The sequence below is a fragment of the Oxyura jamaicensis genome, chromosome Z (genome assembly GCF_011077185.1).
Source record: "Oxyura jamaicensis isolate SHBP4307 breed ruddy duck chromosome Z, BPBGC_Ojam_1.0, whole genome shotgun sequence".
Classification (NCBI taxonomy): Eukaryota; Metazoa; Chordata; class Aves; order Anseriformes; family Anatidae; genus Oxyura; species Oxyura jamaicensis.
The window spans coordinates 18,738,707-18,754,668 of record NC_048926.1 but is presented as its reverse complement, the minus strand read 5'-3'; the positions used below and the strand labels follow the sequence as shown (position 1 = coordinate 18,754,668).

Here is a 15,962-nt window from a genome sequence, read left to right as displayed (position 1 = left end):
CAAAGCAAGTGCTCTGATTGCCATAAAGGATATTGGGCATAACTTCTTTTTTAAAAATTCTGTTTAGATCTAGCTTAATACATAGGTTATGTTCTTGAAGTGGCTACACACTCAGACTTCAGTGTACTGTGAAAAAACAATGCCCCAGTACCAAAAGCAGTCCTTGTTAGCACAGTGGCATGCAGCTGTGTGTGTGAGACGTACATCTTGCTGTCTACAGGACAACTTTATGGGTGTTCTGAGTTCCATATAGCGCTGCTGTTGTAGGACTCGACTTTGTTAAAGCATGTTTGAATATTGCTGTGCTCTTAGGCCTCAGTGGGAAAAGAGCATTTACGCTTTGAACAAACAATTCCCTATTTTTTAGAGGCTGACCGTCATTTCAGATCAGGGTGTGTAACTGTGAGTGAAGTCATCTGAAAGTCTTGTGGGAGTGAATGGAAAAATAATTGTCGAGCCATTTCAATCTTTATAACTTCTGGAGTTTAGAAGAATGCTGGTCCTATAGTTGACACCAACTTTGTGTCATTTAAATATATTAAAAAGACAACAACAACAACAAAAAACAAAACAAACAAAAAAAAAACCTGCTTACCTGTGGTGCCGAAGTTAATGGCTTGGCTTCTTTTGCTATATCGTGTTCCATGTCTGTAAGTGCAGTGCTTTAGGTAGAACATTAGTAGGAAATCTGTCTTAGGTGGTGTGTACTTGGTCTGTGTGTATGGGTCTCTAAATTCTTTATACAACATGGTCGAAGCCTTTTACCGGGCACACCGTACAAGCAGTGATAAATATTTAACTTCTAAACAGGGAGGGTTTTAGTGGGAGAACCTGCTCTCTCTGGCTCTGGCTGCAGCCAGCTTGCTTCGAGAATTAATGCAAGGAGCTACCAACACTTCCCTTCCCATCCTTTCTCCCCTCTGCCCCTAATCTCTTACTTTTTATGGTTAGTCCATGGGTCTTAAATTTCTGTCAGGTGTCAGCAGTAAGAAAGAGCAAGTGGCCTCTGCCCTGCTGGGTGAGCTGCTGCTGAATTCCTGGTGGTTGTCTGTGGGCTTGTTTGGCTTGGATCTCTTCCACCCACTGACTGGATGCAGAGCAGAGGGCACATGGCCTTAGCTTCTGACCTGCAGTGGGCTCTCTTGAGCCACGTGGCTTTCTTGGTGCAAAGAATAGGATGGGAGAGATGAGACAGTGATATATCCTCACACTTATTTTGTGTTTGTACTTCCCAAGATGCTCACAGCTGTGGGATTTTGGACTCCGGTAGGTGCTTCTAAAAGTTCATTTAAGCTGATTGTGTCATCCTGTTATAATGAGACTGAAATGCAGAAGTGCAGGAACACACTTTGATTGTCCATCCAATTCTTTTTTAAACAAGTGTTGTGACTTATTCTAACAGGTTGATAATGTAGGTAACTGAACTAGTGTTCCCATGTAGTAATTCTGCTGTTGAATGCAGAAAAACTATAGAATCAGGTGTAATTTTCTGCTAATACTTGAGTGGACTAGAAATTATTCAGTGTTTAGGCTGGCCCAGCTCAGAGGAAAGTTTCCTTTGCCTTCTGTCTCTACCAACCTTGCCTTTTCTTAACCAAAAGCATAATGTATGGGGAGGAAATTATTGGTGAAACTGTTGTTAGCTGGCCCAGGCTGCTCACCTGGCTTTATCTGCAAGCCTACTTATAGATCAGAAAGAATGAAAATGCAGGTACATCTATAGCTGCAGGTTTATTTTTGAGATTCAGATGTAGTCTGGTCTCTGAAACGTGTCTCCCTTGTTTGCTGAAGCCTAGTATGGCAGCGTCAGGCACTATCAGAGCAATCAGTGTGCTGGTATTAAAAATATTTTGCATTCCTTGGGGTAGCGAAGTAAGTCTGGGAAGGTTCATGACAGGTTTGACTAGGGGGTGAGTTATTAGGGTACTTCCTCATCTCAGCTACTGAAAATAACATTGACCTTCCATTTGCCCATCCCTTAAAAGTGTCAAAAGTCTAAACACTTCCTAAAGTCGTTGTCTTCCTTTTTTTTTTTTTTTTTTTGTAGTTTTCTCTACAGCCATAGCCTCCTACCTAAGACCCGTTGACTATTTTCTTCTCTTCAGCACTACTGCTTTCCTGCAAAGGAAAACTTTTTTTTTTTAACAGATTCTCCAAAATTCACTACAGCAGCATGATGTTGACCTGTCTCAGCTTCTTTAAATCTCTCACACACCTCCTTAGCGGCAGATTGTGCATTCTGAAATGAGCAGGAAAGTAAACGCTTTTGTCCTGGCTGGAAACAAAAGCGAAAACCCATGTGTAAGAGCAGGAAAAATCTCAATTTCTCCCTCACCCTGAGTAGAAGTTACTGACTAGGTTACTAGGTGAGGTTCAGCTCAGAATGACAACATATATATGGACGCAGGGTTCTTTCACGATATCATCTCTTAAATAATGTATGGTATGAAAACTGCTTTTTTTTTTTTTTTTTTTTTTAATGAGTGGCCAATTACTGGTCTGCTATGAGGCTGGCATTTGGTATATTCTGTACAGATTTTTCCGGTACAGCCTTAGTTCCTGTTTGACACCTTCCTTTTTCTCCCAGTCTAGCTGTAAATTGGGGATTTATTTTCAAAGGCCAGAGTTTACTTTGTGTCAGAACATCATCTGCAGAATCTAATGATCCTTTTCTTCAGGATAAATGTAGAGAAATATAAAAATCAGTCTCACTTTTGTCTAGTACAGGTTCTCTTAACTAGCGCTTTTGAGCTCAGTATAGCATGACGGAAGACTTTAGTTAATAATCAAGCTAGAATATTCTCATTTTCCATAATTACTTGAAGGTTAACTACCTTTCCCCAGCTGCTAGGATACACTCATTAGCTTAAATGAGAAGAACTTTCTGATCGGAGGCTAGGTAGGGGTCTTGTGTGTCACTTGAATCAACAGCTCACAGAAGCTTTTAACATGGCGCTAAGCCTAAAATGAAGATTGTCACTTCCAAAGCAACTGGGCACTCCATCCAAGCACCAGGAGCACTTCTGTGCTGTGCAGTGAGGGAGCTCCAGCACAGGCTACCCAGACAGACTGTGGGGTCTTCTCCTTGGAGATCTCCAAAAGCCGCCAGGACATGGTCCTGGGTAGCCTGCTCTGGGTGTCCCTGCTTGGGCAGGGGTTGGGCCAGGTGGGGCAGAGGTCCCTGCAAGCCTCAGCCCTTCTGGGATGCTGTGACAAAGATATCCTGCATAGCTTGCTGGCAAATCCAGAGGGACCCCTGTGTGTGTCATGCTGTGCTTTTAAGCTTAGGAACTTCACTCTGAAACTACAAGTGTGGTAGATACCACATATCTGAATATTAATGCAGCAGTACATACCATCAAAACACCATAGTTTATCATTCTACTTCCATTTGTAGGATAAATGGTGGAACTTCAATTACTTCTGTTTTTATCTGTTTAAATGCTTCTTAACAAAACACATGCAATATAAAAACACTTCTCTACATTAAACAAGATTTTTTTTTTTTTTTCCGGAAAAGGACTCCACCTTCCCCTTTCCATGTTTTCTTCCTGACATTCATTTTCTGTGGGTGGAAAACTAATCTAACAGTAACTTCCTCTTTAGTCTCCCACCCTGTACTTCCCTTTCTTCCTTCCTTATAGGATTTTGTGTCATACCATGTTTTCCAGCCAGATACGGATAAATAAGAGTTCACTGATGGCTATTGATACTGCTCTGAGTTACCTCGGTTCACAATGGAAACTAGGCTATACTGGCTGGAGTTAAACTTTCTTGTGGTCTCAGAGTATCTGATGTAACGTATTGCCTGCTCAACTTTATGCTGCCCTGTTCTTAATAGCTCCAGCCAAAAACTTAAAGCTGTTTCTTCCCCTAGCCCCTGCTTGATCATTCCAGTACCCGAGTTTTGCCTCTTTCAAACACCATCCTGTGCTCTTTTCTGCTCTGGTCCCTGTGTTTAAGGTCTTTTTTAAGGGCTTTGAATCTCTACACTCCTTCTTCCTATTCAAATTTGCTGCTACTTCTGTAGCTTTTTGGGGGTTAGCTGCAGTGTGTGTTGGAGCCAGATGAGCAATTCAGAGCACCCTGTGTTTCTTGCCACTAGCTCGCAGGGCAACCTCTGGAGTCCGTCAGTGACAAGCAGTTGACCAGATCAGCTAAGCAAACTAACAGAAAAGAGAAACTCCAGTTCTGAGCCTGAAGCATGGGGAACTTAGAGAAGTAATCCTTTTCATCTGAAGGCTGTGTTTTAGGCAAGGTGGATAATAGCTGAGCCATTAGGATCCCTTAAGGAAGGTAGGTGTAGGTTGCCTAGATCAGAAGAGCACCCTCAGAGGTTGCTGCTGCTGGCTAGGTGAAGAGGAAGAGAAACCTTGAAGTGGGCAAGGCATGAGGGTTGGTTGACAATATTACCTTGTAGCCTTGTAATCGTTCATTAGATCTTGGTGATCCTTTCCTCCAGTTGGTAACAGCTAATGGATCCACGCATATGTGCATTCCTTAAAGTTCAGCGTACAGTCAGCTTGCATAAAGGTCATGGAGTGGCTTGGCACCTGTGATGGTAATACTGGTGTGTTACGTACACTAATGTTTATTTCTGTTGTGGAAACTTCAGGGCTCTCTGTCTATGTGTACCAAGTGGTGTCTTCCCAACCCTTTTAAATGAGGAATGGGAAAAATGCTGCTATTTCTTTGGCATAGGTTAACTGTCAAATAAACTCTGCTTCCCAAAGTTGGCCACTCTACTGCTGGAAAACGAGGCATCATTTAGATTGCAGTATCTATCGTAACAGTAACGTTAGAAATTAAAACTGGCCATTAGTGTAGAGAGCCCACCCAACTTAAGAGTTCCTCATGCTCTTTTGCTTTGGACTGCACAAACAAATTTTGTAGTCACCTCTGTGAAACCGCCCCTTCATTTGCTGCTCTTCCTCCCCACCCTGCCACTTCCCAGTGTTTCCTGGCTGAAAATAAGAAATTATTTCTTAATGTCTACTCTAGATGACATACTTTATGTAGTACTTAAAAATACTTCTAATAATGCAACTGAATCACTTTGATTTAACCAATATGCAAAATTTAACCAATATGCAAACCTACAAATGTAAAAAGGAATGGCTAAATGTAGGGGCATCAGAAAAACTTGGATGACTTTGTGCAAAAGTAGTTTTGACAAACTAGTTCTTACAGATTTAACATAAAGAAGGTTATTTAATTGGACAAAGAGCTGAATTTTCAGTTCCTTTCCTTGTAGTTTAATGGAAACTGAGCTTCTCTTAGCTCAATAAAAATGAATAACACTGTCAGGAATTCTCCTTAATTGGAAAAAAAAACTAAACAATAAAAAGCCCTCAAGCTTCTGTCTTAACTAGGTTACAGAGTGAGTAATTCTCTCCTACTGCAATTACACAACAACAAAAAAAACTGTTCAAAGAAAAGTTTGTCTTTCTGGAAGGCTTAAAACACTGCTCGTCAAACTGCTAAGGTCCCTTCTCTGTCATGTACACACATGTAGCGGCAACTTTGCTTCTTTAAAAAAAACAAGCAAACCATTATGACCCAGAACCATAAAACTGTGAGCAATGGTGGCAAGAAACCTGGAATCGGTGAGCTAAGAATCCTGCCATGTTTGTAAGTGAGCTCTGCTGGAGGATCTTCTAGCTTCTGATGAGAGCCCTTGGAGAACTTCAGCAGCTGGCAAAAAGGAAATAGCCTGTCTTAGTGAACCTAAACCCACCCAGAAACAAAACCAAAGCAAAAAAAAATACTGTAAAAAGCTGACAATATTGGCTTAAAAAAAGGTTTATCTATAAATGTAATGGACAGAAATTGTGTGGTTAATGAGGAACTACTTCTTGGTGTTAAGCTGTATCAGCTTTTCTTGCAAAATGTGTATTTGTGTCTTAAGTAGTCAAATTCTGATGACCACAAGCTGCTGCTTAAATAGACCATGAGGATGTGATATTTCCACACACGACCTATTTGGTGGTATTTTGGTGTGACCTATTTGAGAAGATAGGACTGCATCAAATAGGACAGTGAGTCGGCAAAACCATTACCCGACTTCGGATACGGAGTGCCAGAGACAAGGACAGGAAATGTGGGCTCTGACTTACATTAGTGGAATCTTGCCATGGCCTTGGAGAGCTGAAAATTGGCTCCAGACTGCCATGCAGCAATCTCCTTTGATCCAATCTGAATGCACTCTTGAGTTCTTCATTGTGACTTCCTTTGTGTTCAAAGGGCTGAGTTTGCTTGGACTACTTCTTTCTCAGCTGTTAGAGCAGAGGAGGGGGAGAGCTCTAGATGCAACTCATTCAAAGGTATAGCATCATACTTCACCAAAAGGCTGGTGCTTCAAGTTCACTGAGTGCTTCTATTTGCATTTTGGTGTACTTCATAAGGTGATCAGCATCTGCTGAAGTTATTTGCTGCATCAGGGTAAAAATCAGAAAAATGATTCTCTTCCTTTCAGGTAAAGTGTAAACGGTCCTCAGGATTTCAGGTGTTTTGTGGAACAAACTTCTCCACTCTTGATTTCTCCACTCTTGATACCTTTCCTTCTAATGAAGCATATAGGAATAAGTTTATTTAAAAGCCCTGTGAGAAGTGACTTCCCTGATACTGTTGTCTCACCAAGTGTCACCAAAATCAAAGCAGACTCTAATGTCTTGAAGTGTTTTTGTTTTGAGGCTTGTTTATATCACGAGTAGGCTTACATGTAGGTTGCTATATGCAGATTTGTATTTTCCCCACCATTCACTTATCATGGGAAGTTTAGTTTACCTCTTATCTTTTTTTAAACAAAAGTCTAGCCTTTTTTGGTTTGGGCTTTTTACAGTTCTTAGTTATCCACTGGTGATCCACTACTTTTTCAGGGGACCAGAGGAAGGGGGGAAATTAGGAAGTAAAATGGCAAACTTGAGTTTCCTAAGCTGACTGCTCCTGCAAAGTCTATTCTCCAACTAATTCTCACTTTGACAGAAATAAAGTCCAGACAAATATATCTTTCAGACATCTTGATGGCTTCTTTAGGGCATGACTGCTAGCGTACTGGAAGTGAATTTAGAGGAAATAAATTAATGTGTTATGTACAGTGTAAGTTCAGAGAGCTGTTGTTCAGACCAGAGTCTGTTTTCATGTTAAAACTCATTGTTATTGGCATGCAGAAGTCTTCTGAAGTGAACCAAGTTCATGTAAATGCAACTTGTAAAATTAAAAGCCTTATTGCTGTTGGATGCAGTCCATTCCAAGTGTCCATGTTTCCTGCTGGTGCCTCTGAACTTCTCTTGCTCTCCTTACCTGCATGGAAAAACACTTGCATGAAGTCTTTAACTTCCCTACTCAAAAGAAAAGTATCCTCTTTTTCCCCTTGTCTTCTGTAAACACTGACCAGATTAGTGTGTAGAACAAGGCTTGTAATTCAGATATGAGCCAATGTCATGGGGTGGAGAGGGCACAAAAGGGCACAGAATGCCCTCACTAACCAGCTGGTCATGTGAGTGGCAAATGCTGTTCTTAAACATAATCTCGGTTCAGTGTGTGTGGCAACTCTCTCTGATGAAAGGAATTAAAATCCTATGCTTAACTTCTCTCTCTGGTGGGGTAATATCAAAGTCTTTCCGAAACAGATATAAAAAGAAATCTGTAAAAATGGTTTTCCAAATGTGTATGTTGCATGATAATTTGCTCTGACCTGGGAAACTTGAGTTTTGCATGTTTGGTAGTTTCTTCCATGCATGTTTAAGAATGTTTTTTTTTTTTGATTTAACCATATATATTTCTTTTTTTTTTGTTTTTTGTTTTCCTTCCCACAACAGCTGGCTTACCCCTTGGTGTTCTAAACTTGGCCAAAATAAAACCGTATCAGAGAGGCTTTTTCTGTAATGATGACAGCATCAAGTATCCGTTCCATGACAGTACCATCACATCCACTGTCCTCTACACAGTGGGGTTCACCCTGCCCATTTTCTCTGTAAGTAGCTAATATATAGGGAGCTTTGGTGACGGGAGTAAAATGTATTTCTTGTAGGATTACAGCACTGTGACTGAGCTGAAGCCAGTAGGAGAGGTTATAAAGGCAAAATCCCATATGTATGTATAGTCATATACATGTGAAAGGTGCAGTTGGCTACTTTCTGTTTGCACAGAAAATCTGGAGCTAGTTTCTAACTAGCAGTGTCTCTAATCTTATTTGCTTCAGGAACAGAAAAATTGGAGATGAGGATTTGCTGCATTTTAGTGAGCCTAGATTGTTATCTTTGGGGAGAAAAACACTACAGGCTTCCAGAATACTGAGAAATAAATACATCTGTCTTCTGTTCAGAATGGGTTACTCTGATAAATATTTGTGGTGATAAGACTTCCACTTCAGTGGAGCATACAAACCTGTAATTAGCAAGTGTTGGTTCTGCATACTTTCTACAGAAATAAGTCTAGTTTTTTGTTGTTGTCTAAAAAGTGTAATGATTCCTTGAACCTTTAAAAATGGGATACAGAGGCTGAAAATCCAGATGCTTGCTATATTTTCAAGACCACATGATTTTAATAAAGAAGAACTTAACTCTGCGGTAGTTCTCTTAACAATATTTTAAGCCTGATTGTATCCATATTTTAGTAAGGTTTGGGCTGGTTTAGAGAACTAAAATCTAACTATTCAGAATAGTCTTTGGCCTGAAGTTTCAACTTGTCTCTGCACATATTAAAGTGGTTGGAAGGTAGAAGTAGCCATTTAAAACAAGTCACCAGATATCTGTGGAACCTGTACATGTGCTTTTTTTACTCAATTTTTGCTTTAAATGTTTGTTAAATGTTTGTGGTTCTCATTCCCTCTGCAATAAAAGTAAGGCCAACACAATTGTTACCATTGGTATTTAGTTCAATTTTTGAGGAAAACCGTTGTCTGAAGCTTTTCAGTTTAGTGCTTTTATGTACATTTGAAGGATTTGCACAGCAAACTTATAGTGCCTTGGTGCAGGGAATTAGAATATATAATTGTATCCATCATTTCTGGCTTATGTTCTTGTTTTGGGGTTTGGGGGAAAGGGGAAGAATGACTGTCAAAATCTAAAGCATTTCTAGGTTTGCAACAATAATACCTGTTATCCAGATTAGTTCTGTTTCAATTTGAATATTTTAGAAACCATAAAGTAACACAGGTTTCCCGTAATCTAGTGAGGGAAAGGCAGTCCTTGTAGTAGATGTATATTATTGCTGTGTGTAGGTAACACAGTAACCAAACTGGTTTTATTAGTCCTGGTTTTAGATTCCCCCACCTTGTTCTCTTAAGTGTTGGTCCACTCATGCAAGAAGTCTTACTTGATGCGTATTAGTGGCTTGGATTAAGTTTGTGATGCTAAGTTCTGTAGCTGATGAGCTCCTTGTAAAACACCCCTTTCAGAGAATGATGGAAGTTACTGTAGGATAAAAGCAAAATTAAATTACTCTGCAATGAGTAAAAGAGAATCTGCATCTGAAACTGCTGGAACCCTATCAAAACAATGGATATTTAAATTGTATTTGTACTTCAGTGCTGAAACTTGGAAGGGGAGAAGTATAGGGTTGTGGGAACAATTCTGGAAATGTGTGTAGGCAGGTCTTCAGCCCCTTGCAAAAGCTGAGAAGTAGCCTTTGTGCTTACTGAAAACTTGAGGGTTAGGGTGAGCTGTAGAACTAGGGAGCTGAAGATCTAGGTTTTTATCAATTAATTAATTTTAAGTGGATTCCAGCTGAATGCTGTCTAACTTCAATCTTGCTTTTAGTCAGAATGGAAGGAGAAAGTTGAGGCTGAGAACAGGAGAATCAGATATCCAGACTGATTCTTGTTCTGGACTGTCTCAATGGAGGCTTGAGACTTCTTTTCAGGGCAGCTAACGCTTTTGGAAGTGGTATGTTTGAATTAATATCTTCAACAGGGATAAAGCTGGCTCATGAAAGCTTTATTGAACAGTATTTCTGATTATCCCACATCTAGTCAAAATGTTATCCTGAGGTAAGGCTCTTGAGGAAGGACCAGACTTTTTAATAAAGGAGTTGATGCTGAAAGTAGGGTCTAGTCCTGTGTGAAGAAAAGTTGATAAATAGGTCTTTTGTGCAAACTTTGTTCTCATCAGACTCTTGTTCCTAAGCTGGACTTAGCCTCAGCTTTGTCTCTTCACAAGAAAGAAGAACTTGTGGTAAGGAGTTGAGGGAAGTAAAGGGAAACGTATCTTATATGTGAAAAATGAATGGTTAATTTAGTAGAGTGGTTATAGCCCATCCCCTTAGCATTCAACAATGTAGAGGTATCCCTGATCCAGTTATTTAGTCTTCAGCCCCCAAAGCCTCATGAAATCTAAGCAGAAATTCTTGAAATATTATGAGTATTATGAGTTCCTTGCTTCACTAAAAGATTGCTTGCCTTCAGGGTCCAGTAAGAAATGGCCTCAACATCTTTCTGCATAATAATGAAAGGTCTTGTCTGGTTCAGTTTGTAGGATAGGCCTGTAGTGGAACATAAAGTAACTTCAAAGGTGCGTGTATGAAACCCAACAACAACCAAAAAAAACCCACAAAACATACACTCATGAGTAAGGCATAGATATTCCATTGTTAAGAAGTCTAGTTTTACGTGGAAGAAACAATGACAAAGTATGTCAATGTCTCTCTTGCGGCAAGATCTAACCATGCGTATTTGCATGTGCTCCATTTAGTTGGTCTTTTCTGGTGAATTGACAAATCAATTTTCTCTTCCCCCAGTCCTCATTCTTCTTATACCCACTGCCTTCAGGGGCACTCATGCAGCTTTTCTTAAGTCCACTGCTTGGATTCCTTTCTTTGAGTGAAAGGAACATCGTGGGTCTGTGGAACTCAATTTATCTTCCTTGAAGACGTACAGTTGTGTCATAGAATGGTTTGGATTGGAAGGGATTTTAAAAGTCGCCTAATTCCAATGCTCCCTGCCACATCACTTTGTCTTTTACTTCACAAAACAGAACAAAGTCTTTGGTTTGGCAAAGGCTGATGTCTTCAGTATCACAAAGCCTTTCCAAAAGGAACCCACTTAGTTTTGTTTCTTTGACCAATTAGGCTTAATGTTTTCAGAAATATGTCCTTCCACCATATGCATCAGTATCTGACTGTAAGTTTTCCTTCCTACCAACTAGCACAATACTGTGGAGGCCATCTATTGATTTCTGACAAAAGTGAAACTTCTTTGCTGTGTCTGTGAAAGGGATCCATTTTGCAATGGAACTTCAGTCAAAAGTTCCTATTTGATTAACGATATAAGCACTTACTGGGCTAGCTCATGTTTCTTGAGGGACAAATGTAGTTAGAACTGTGGTAAAGACTGATAAAGCAGGGAACTGAAATTAAGCTCCTCTAAGACTCACATTGGTGGAGATGCACATTTCACCTTTTTCTGACGTCAAAACTTTTTTATGACCCACTGTTGATACTCTTGCAACTGATTGAAATTAAATTTCATTTTGACACGAGTGTACATTAGCATCCCTCAACTTCATTTTTAGGTCTCTATTTATTAAAACTAATAGATTTATTACTTATTAAACAAAAGAGTTTCTCTTCTATGGGAAACCTTTCAAATAAGAAAATGATATTCTCAGTTTCCATTGCATTGGAAATCTTTCTGGGCAGTGCTGATGAATTTCATATTCTGGTATGAGTTCTGCTTGACTCTAACTGTTCACCTTCTGTACTCCAGAAGAGTACTGCCTTTGAAACCGTGCTTATTCTGAGGAATACTCTGCTTAAAGCCAGCATAATAAACCTGTGTGAAGGGGTAATGTATAGGGTGATGCACTTTGATTAAAAGATCAGTAATCCTTGAGTGAGATTGGATGCAACACCTGCCACTTCTGAGCCTCTGCACCAGCCTCAGCCCCTTCTGTTGTGAGGCTGCCCTGCAGAGCTCATTTAGAGTTGGATGAGAAAATATCAGAGGAGCACCAACTGCAATTCTGTGCTTGAATGAGTCACCTGTACCAGATACAAGTCTTAAATTGTGGCAGCTTGCCTATTAAGTGTGTAGACTTTGGGTTGTACTTCTTTTCTCAATCCTTCAGATGCAATTATTAATACAGTGATGAAGGTGCTATGTAAGAACCAGAGTGAAATTATTGGCAGCCTAATAGTAGACAGAGCTTCAGGCAAGAGTTTTTAAAATTGTAGGTGAAGCTTGGTCATGACTATGAGAAGGCCAAGCTGTCATTGTGTTTGAGCTATTCTTGAAGGTTTTAGTTGACAAAGTATATGAAAGAGTAAAAAGGAGTAGGGGGATACATAGGGAGAGAGAATTGCAACTTTTGCTTAAGTTTCTTCATTTAAAGAACAGTCTGTCTTCTGTCCTCTGGCTCTCCTGATCACACCTTCATTTGCTCTGCCTTAGGCAGTAAATTGCCTACACAGCTTTTTTTTTTTTTTTTTTTTTTTTTTTTCCTGGAGAAAATTGAATGACAAAAAGCAGCAGTTGCTCTTGGTGAGCTGAAGACTACTGGCTCTTCCTAGGTGGTCTCATCATGAACTTTAAAGTTCTTTAAAGCAATGGAAAGTGGAGCTGTTCTAATATTGAAAAAGAGAAGCAAAAGTGTAACTGTAAAGAGCTGTGAGATACTGGTACAAGCCTCCACAGAATGCAGGTAGCTATATGGAGTAGTAACACAGTCTCTGAAGTTTCAACTAAATCATTTGAAAATGAATGTTTCCAGGCAGGTTTTCTAGTGTTGTACAAATGAATACTATGAATGTTTTTGATGAAAATAGTAGCAGATCCCTACAGAATATGCAGGGGAAGCATTAACTTATGACTTCTGCCTTGACTGTCTTGAATTTCTGGTGTAAGAAGACTTAATCTCAAAATACCATTTATGCTATCTCATAGGAAGTCTAGGTTTTTCCTAGTTTAAAGCAGTACTAATGAAGTGGACATTAGTTAATAGGTTGAAAGTGGTGATGGCTTTGCTGTCTATTGTTCTCTCAGCTCTTCAAGAAAAGTCTTACCTTTGTCTTTCTAGATTATTGCTACCCACTAGTGAAGCACTGAGATATAAATCTATTTTGTCTGAAATGTGTTCATTATTTCCTGGTGTCAACCACCTCTGTTCTCCTAATCCCATTATTATACCTCCTTTCTCCTAGAATTAAGGAGGTCTGTATCAGTGGTCGATCAATTAATCATTGGAAATGAGACTCTGAAGAAGAAGTTCAGACAAAAAAAAAATCTAAAAAATAAAACAACATAAACCAACCAACTGACAAAACTTTTTTTTCTTAGATCCATAGATCCAAATGATCACCTCACCAATATATTAGGAATTCCTGCAGACAATCTGAGGGGTCAAGACAGGGCAGCATTATGGCTACTGAAATACAGTGTAGATGAATGTAAAGTGGTTTTCTTCCTGAGGATAGTAGGAGGGATAACTATGCAATACTAATGGGATGTTCTCTTTCAACCTGCATGGTCTTCTTTTAGCTCTATGAAGAAGTGCTGGTGCCTTTGGAAAAGACCTGTCTAATGGCTGCTCTATTATATTGATGTCCACCAGCTTTAGGAAACAACTTTCCCCCTCTTGTATGCTGAAATGACAAGCTCCCAGCTCATCTGAGTAGCTTAACCTCCAAGTGCATTACTCTGAACTCATTAATGGACAAATGTCCATCTCTCCTCTTGTCCTTAGAGTGGTTTTGCAGGCAAAACTGGATGACCTTGATCTTCTACTGTGTCAAAGAGCTGCCGGCTTTGTCAGCAGTACATCTGCTAGTTATGCCAGAATCATTAATAAATTATACACTGCATAGTGCTAGCTCTGTGACTTGATCCCTGAGATTACCCTACCAGTAAACTTTTCCCAACCTTACAGTTCCTCTTAACATACCTGTTGTCATTTTCCCTTTAGGCAATTTCTTCACCCTGCTGCAGTTGACTTGTAAATTTTTACAAGTCCACATCAGGGATGTTTTTTGGTATTGTCATCCGAGAAGCATTCAGTAGAGAGCCTTTAATGACCCTTTGCCATCTCTACTTCTTATTTAAGAGACAAGTCCAATTTTTTTTTTTTACTTTCATGTAAAACTCAGAGTCCAACTGATTTTTAGTAACTCTCCTGTTTTGTTTGCCAGACTCTGCCTTTTCAAATTGTAGCTTGGTTAGGGGGAAATGGTTATCTGTAGAAAAAGCAGGGCTTTTCTTTTAACATAGTGTGGCAGTGTGATTATGCAAGATGTAGGGTTCATCTCCTCCCTGTCCCAGTGAACTGTTGTTGAATTTTTACTACTTCTCATTGAGAAATAACTTTTAGACTTCTAGGTGGATAAATCTCATGCCTAGGTAGGTTTATCCTACAACAGGTCTACACTTCTATTAGCATTGGTTATCCAACCTTGACACTAATGATAGTTGTGCCATTACGAGGACAGTATCACTTAACCTTCAGTCATATCCAGTCCTCCTCTACCAGAGCTTTCATACTTAACTTTTGCAATTTTCCTATTCCTGTCCTCTGAAATGATATCTTTCAGGGTTTTTTTAAAAAGGTCTATCACAAATATAGGGCTAACTAACTTTGTACTTATTACAGTAAGAGGTTTTGCCTTGTTCAGCCCTTATGCCAGTTGTGTTGTTTTTTTGTGCTTGTATGAAAGCTGAACTGTATATCTTCTCTAAACCAGCTAGCAATGAAACCAATCTGTGTATTTAAAAGAAGCAAATTAAACCCACTATGTGGAGTGTGTTTTGAGGGAGTAGCTATAGACTCTGGAGAGTGCTTTACTGGCTCTTGATGTCTTTTTGGTTAGCAACTACCTTGGACTGAGCAAATGATGAATTGCAAATGTAGTTCTGTTGACTGAAGGTTTCGGTTTGATAGTATTAGATCAATCTGATAAATCTTCCCATAAGGTGGCTTTTGGAAATTAAAACTTCTGCCCCAGCTTTTAATGGAACATGTCTCCTTTCAACACTGAGACATGCTCAGAACAAGATAAGTCTGTTGCCATTGTTTCTTTAATCAGTTACAATTGGAAGAAACTAGAAAAAATACTTCATGACACTAACTGTATAATTTTTTAACAGTATTATGTTACAAAGCATAGCTCTGAATTAATTGCAGGTAAATATCAAACTTTTTAAGACTGTCTCAATGAAATCATGCTTTCTTCCTTAAGTGTAACTGGCTTTCTTACTTGAGCGTTACCGGTTATGACTTCTGGAAACTGTTTATGACTCTCATAATTAATGGATATTCTTCCCCATACTAAGTGGCCTTCAGGTGTAGGTGCAGTACTTTCCTCAAAGCTCCAAGGAATAACTCATTCTATATTTTCATACCTAGTGCTGGTCTTTCAGTAGTCCACTGCTAGACGCAAATGACTTTGTAATACTTTATATGTTGTCTCGGTAATATTGCTTGAAAGAGTATAGTTCGGGAAGATCTGAATCCTTCTCTCTTTTAAGCCTGGAGAGAAGTTTGAGTGCTAGAGTGAAATGGAAGTCTGACCATGCTCTTCATCACTTTGCTACACTACTCTCTTTGTCTAACTCAAGCAGTGGAACACCAGACAGATGAAGATGCACCTCAGGCACTCGAGTGACGGAAAGAAGCTACGAAAGAGAGCACTCTAACTTATTTTAGCTGGTTCCTAGTAGCTTAAAATGCAAAGCGAATACAAAGGTTGTTGTTTAAAACTATTCTGTTTGTGGGCTCTTCGTGTAGGACAATGCTGCAAGCAGTTACAGACTAATTAGAGCATAATCTCAGTACTGCTGAAGAGTGAGCACGCATTTCAAATTCCCTTTGCAATAAAAAAAAAAAAAAAAAAAAAAAACACTTTTAAAACATAACCCAAATCCTGTGGAAACTTGCCTCCTTCCCACCCATGAAAACTTGGAACAGTAAAGGTGGGGATAGGAGGAAGTGGAGATTAAGCCACCTTTGTGCCATTAATCATAAAGCAGGTCTTTA

The 15,962-nt window shown here is 39.4% G+C and overlaps 1 protein-coding gene across 2 annotated transcripts in view; it reads left to right on the top strand.

Annotated features, from left to right (window-relative positions):
- The window catches only part of PLPP1 (phospholipid phosphatase 1), a 60,938-nt gene that overhangs the window by 6,250 nt on the left and 38,726 nt on the right, over nucleotides 1–15,962 (top strand). Inside the window, exon 3 of one of the 2 annotated variants that reach the window (XM_035309115.1) lies at nucleotides 7,821–7,975. The exons of the other annotated variant lie outside the window; for it this stretch is intronic. Coding sequence (XP_035165006.1) covers nucleotides 7,821–7,975 — 155 coding nt within the window. The remainder of the gene's footprint in view (nucleotides 1–7,820; nucleotides 7,976–15,962) is intronic. 2 annotated transcript variants of the gene reach the window in all.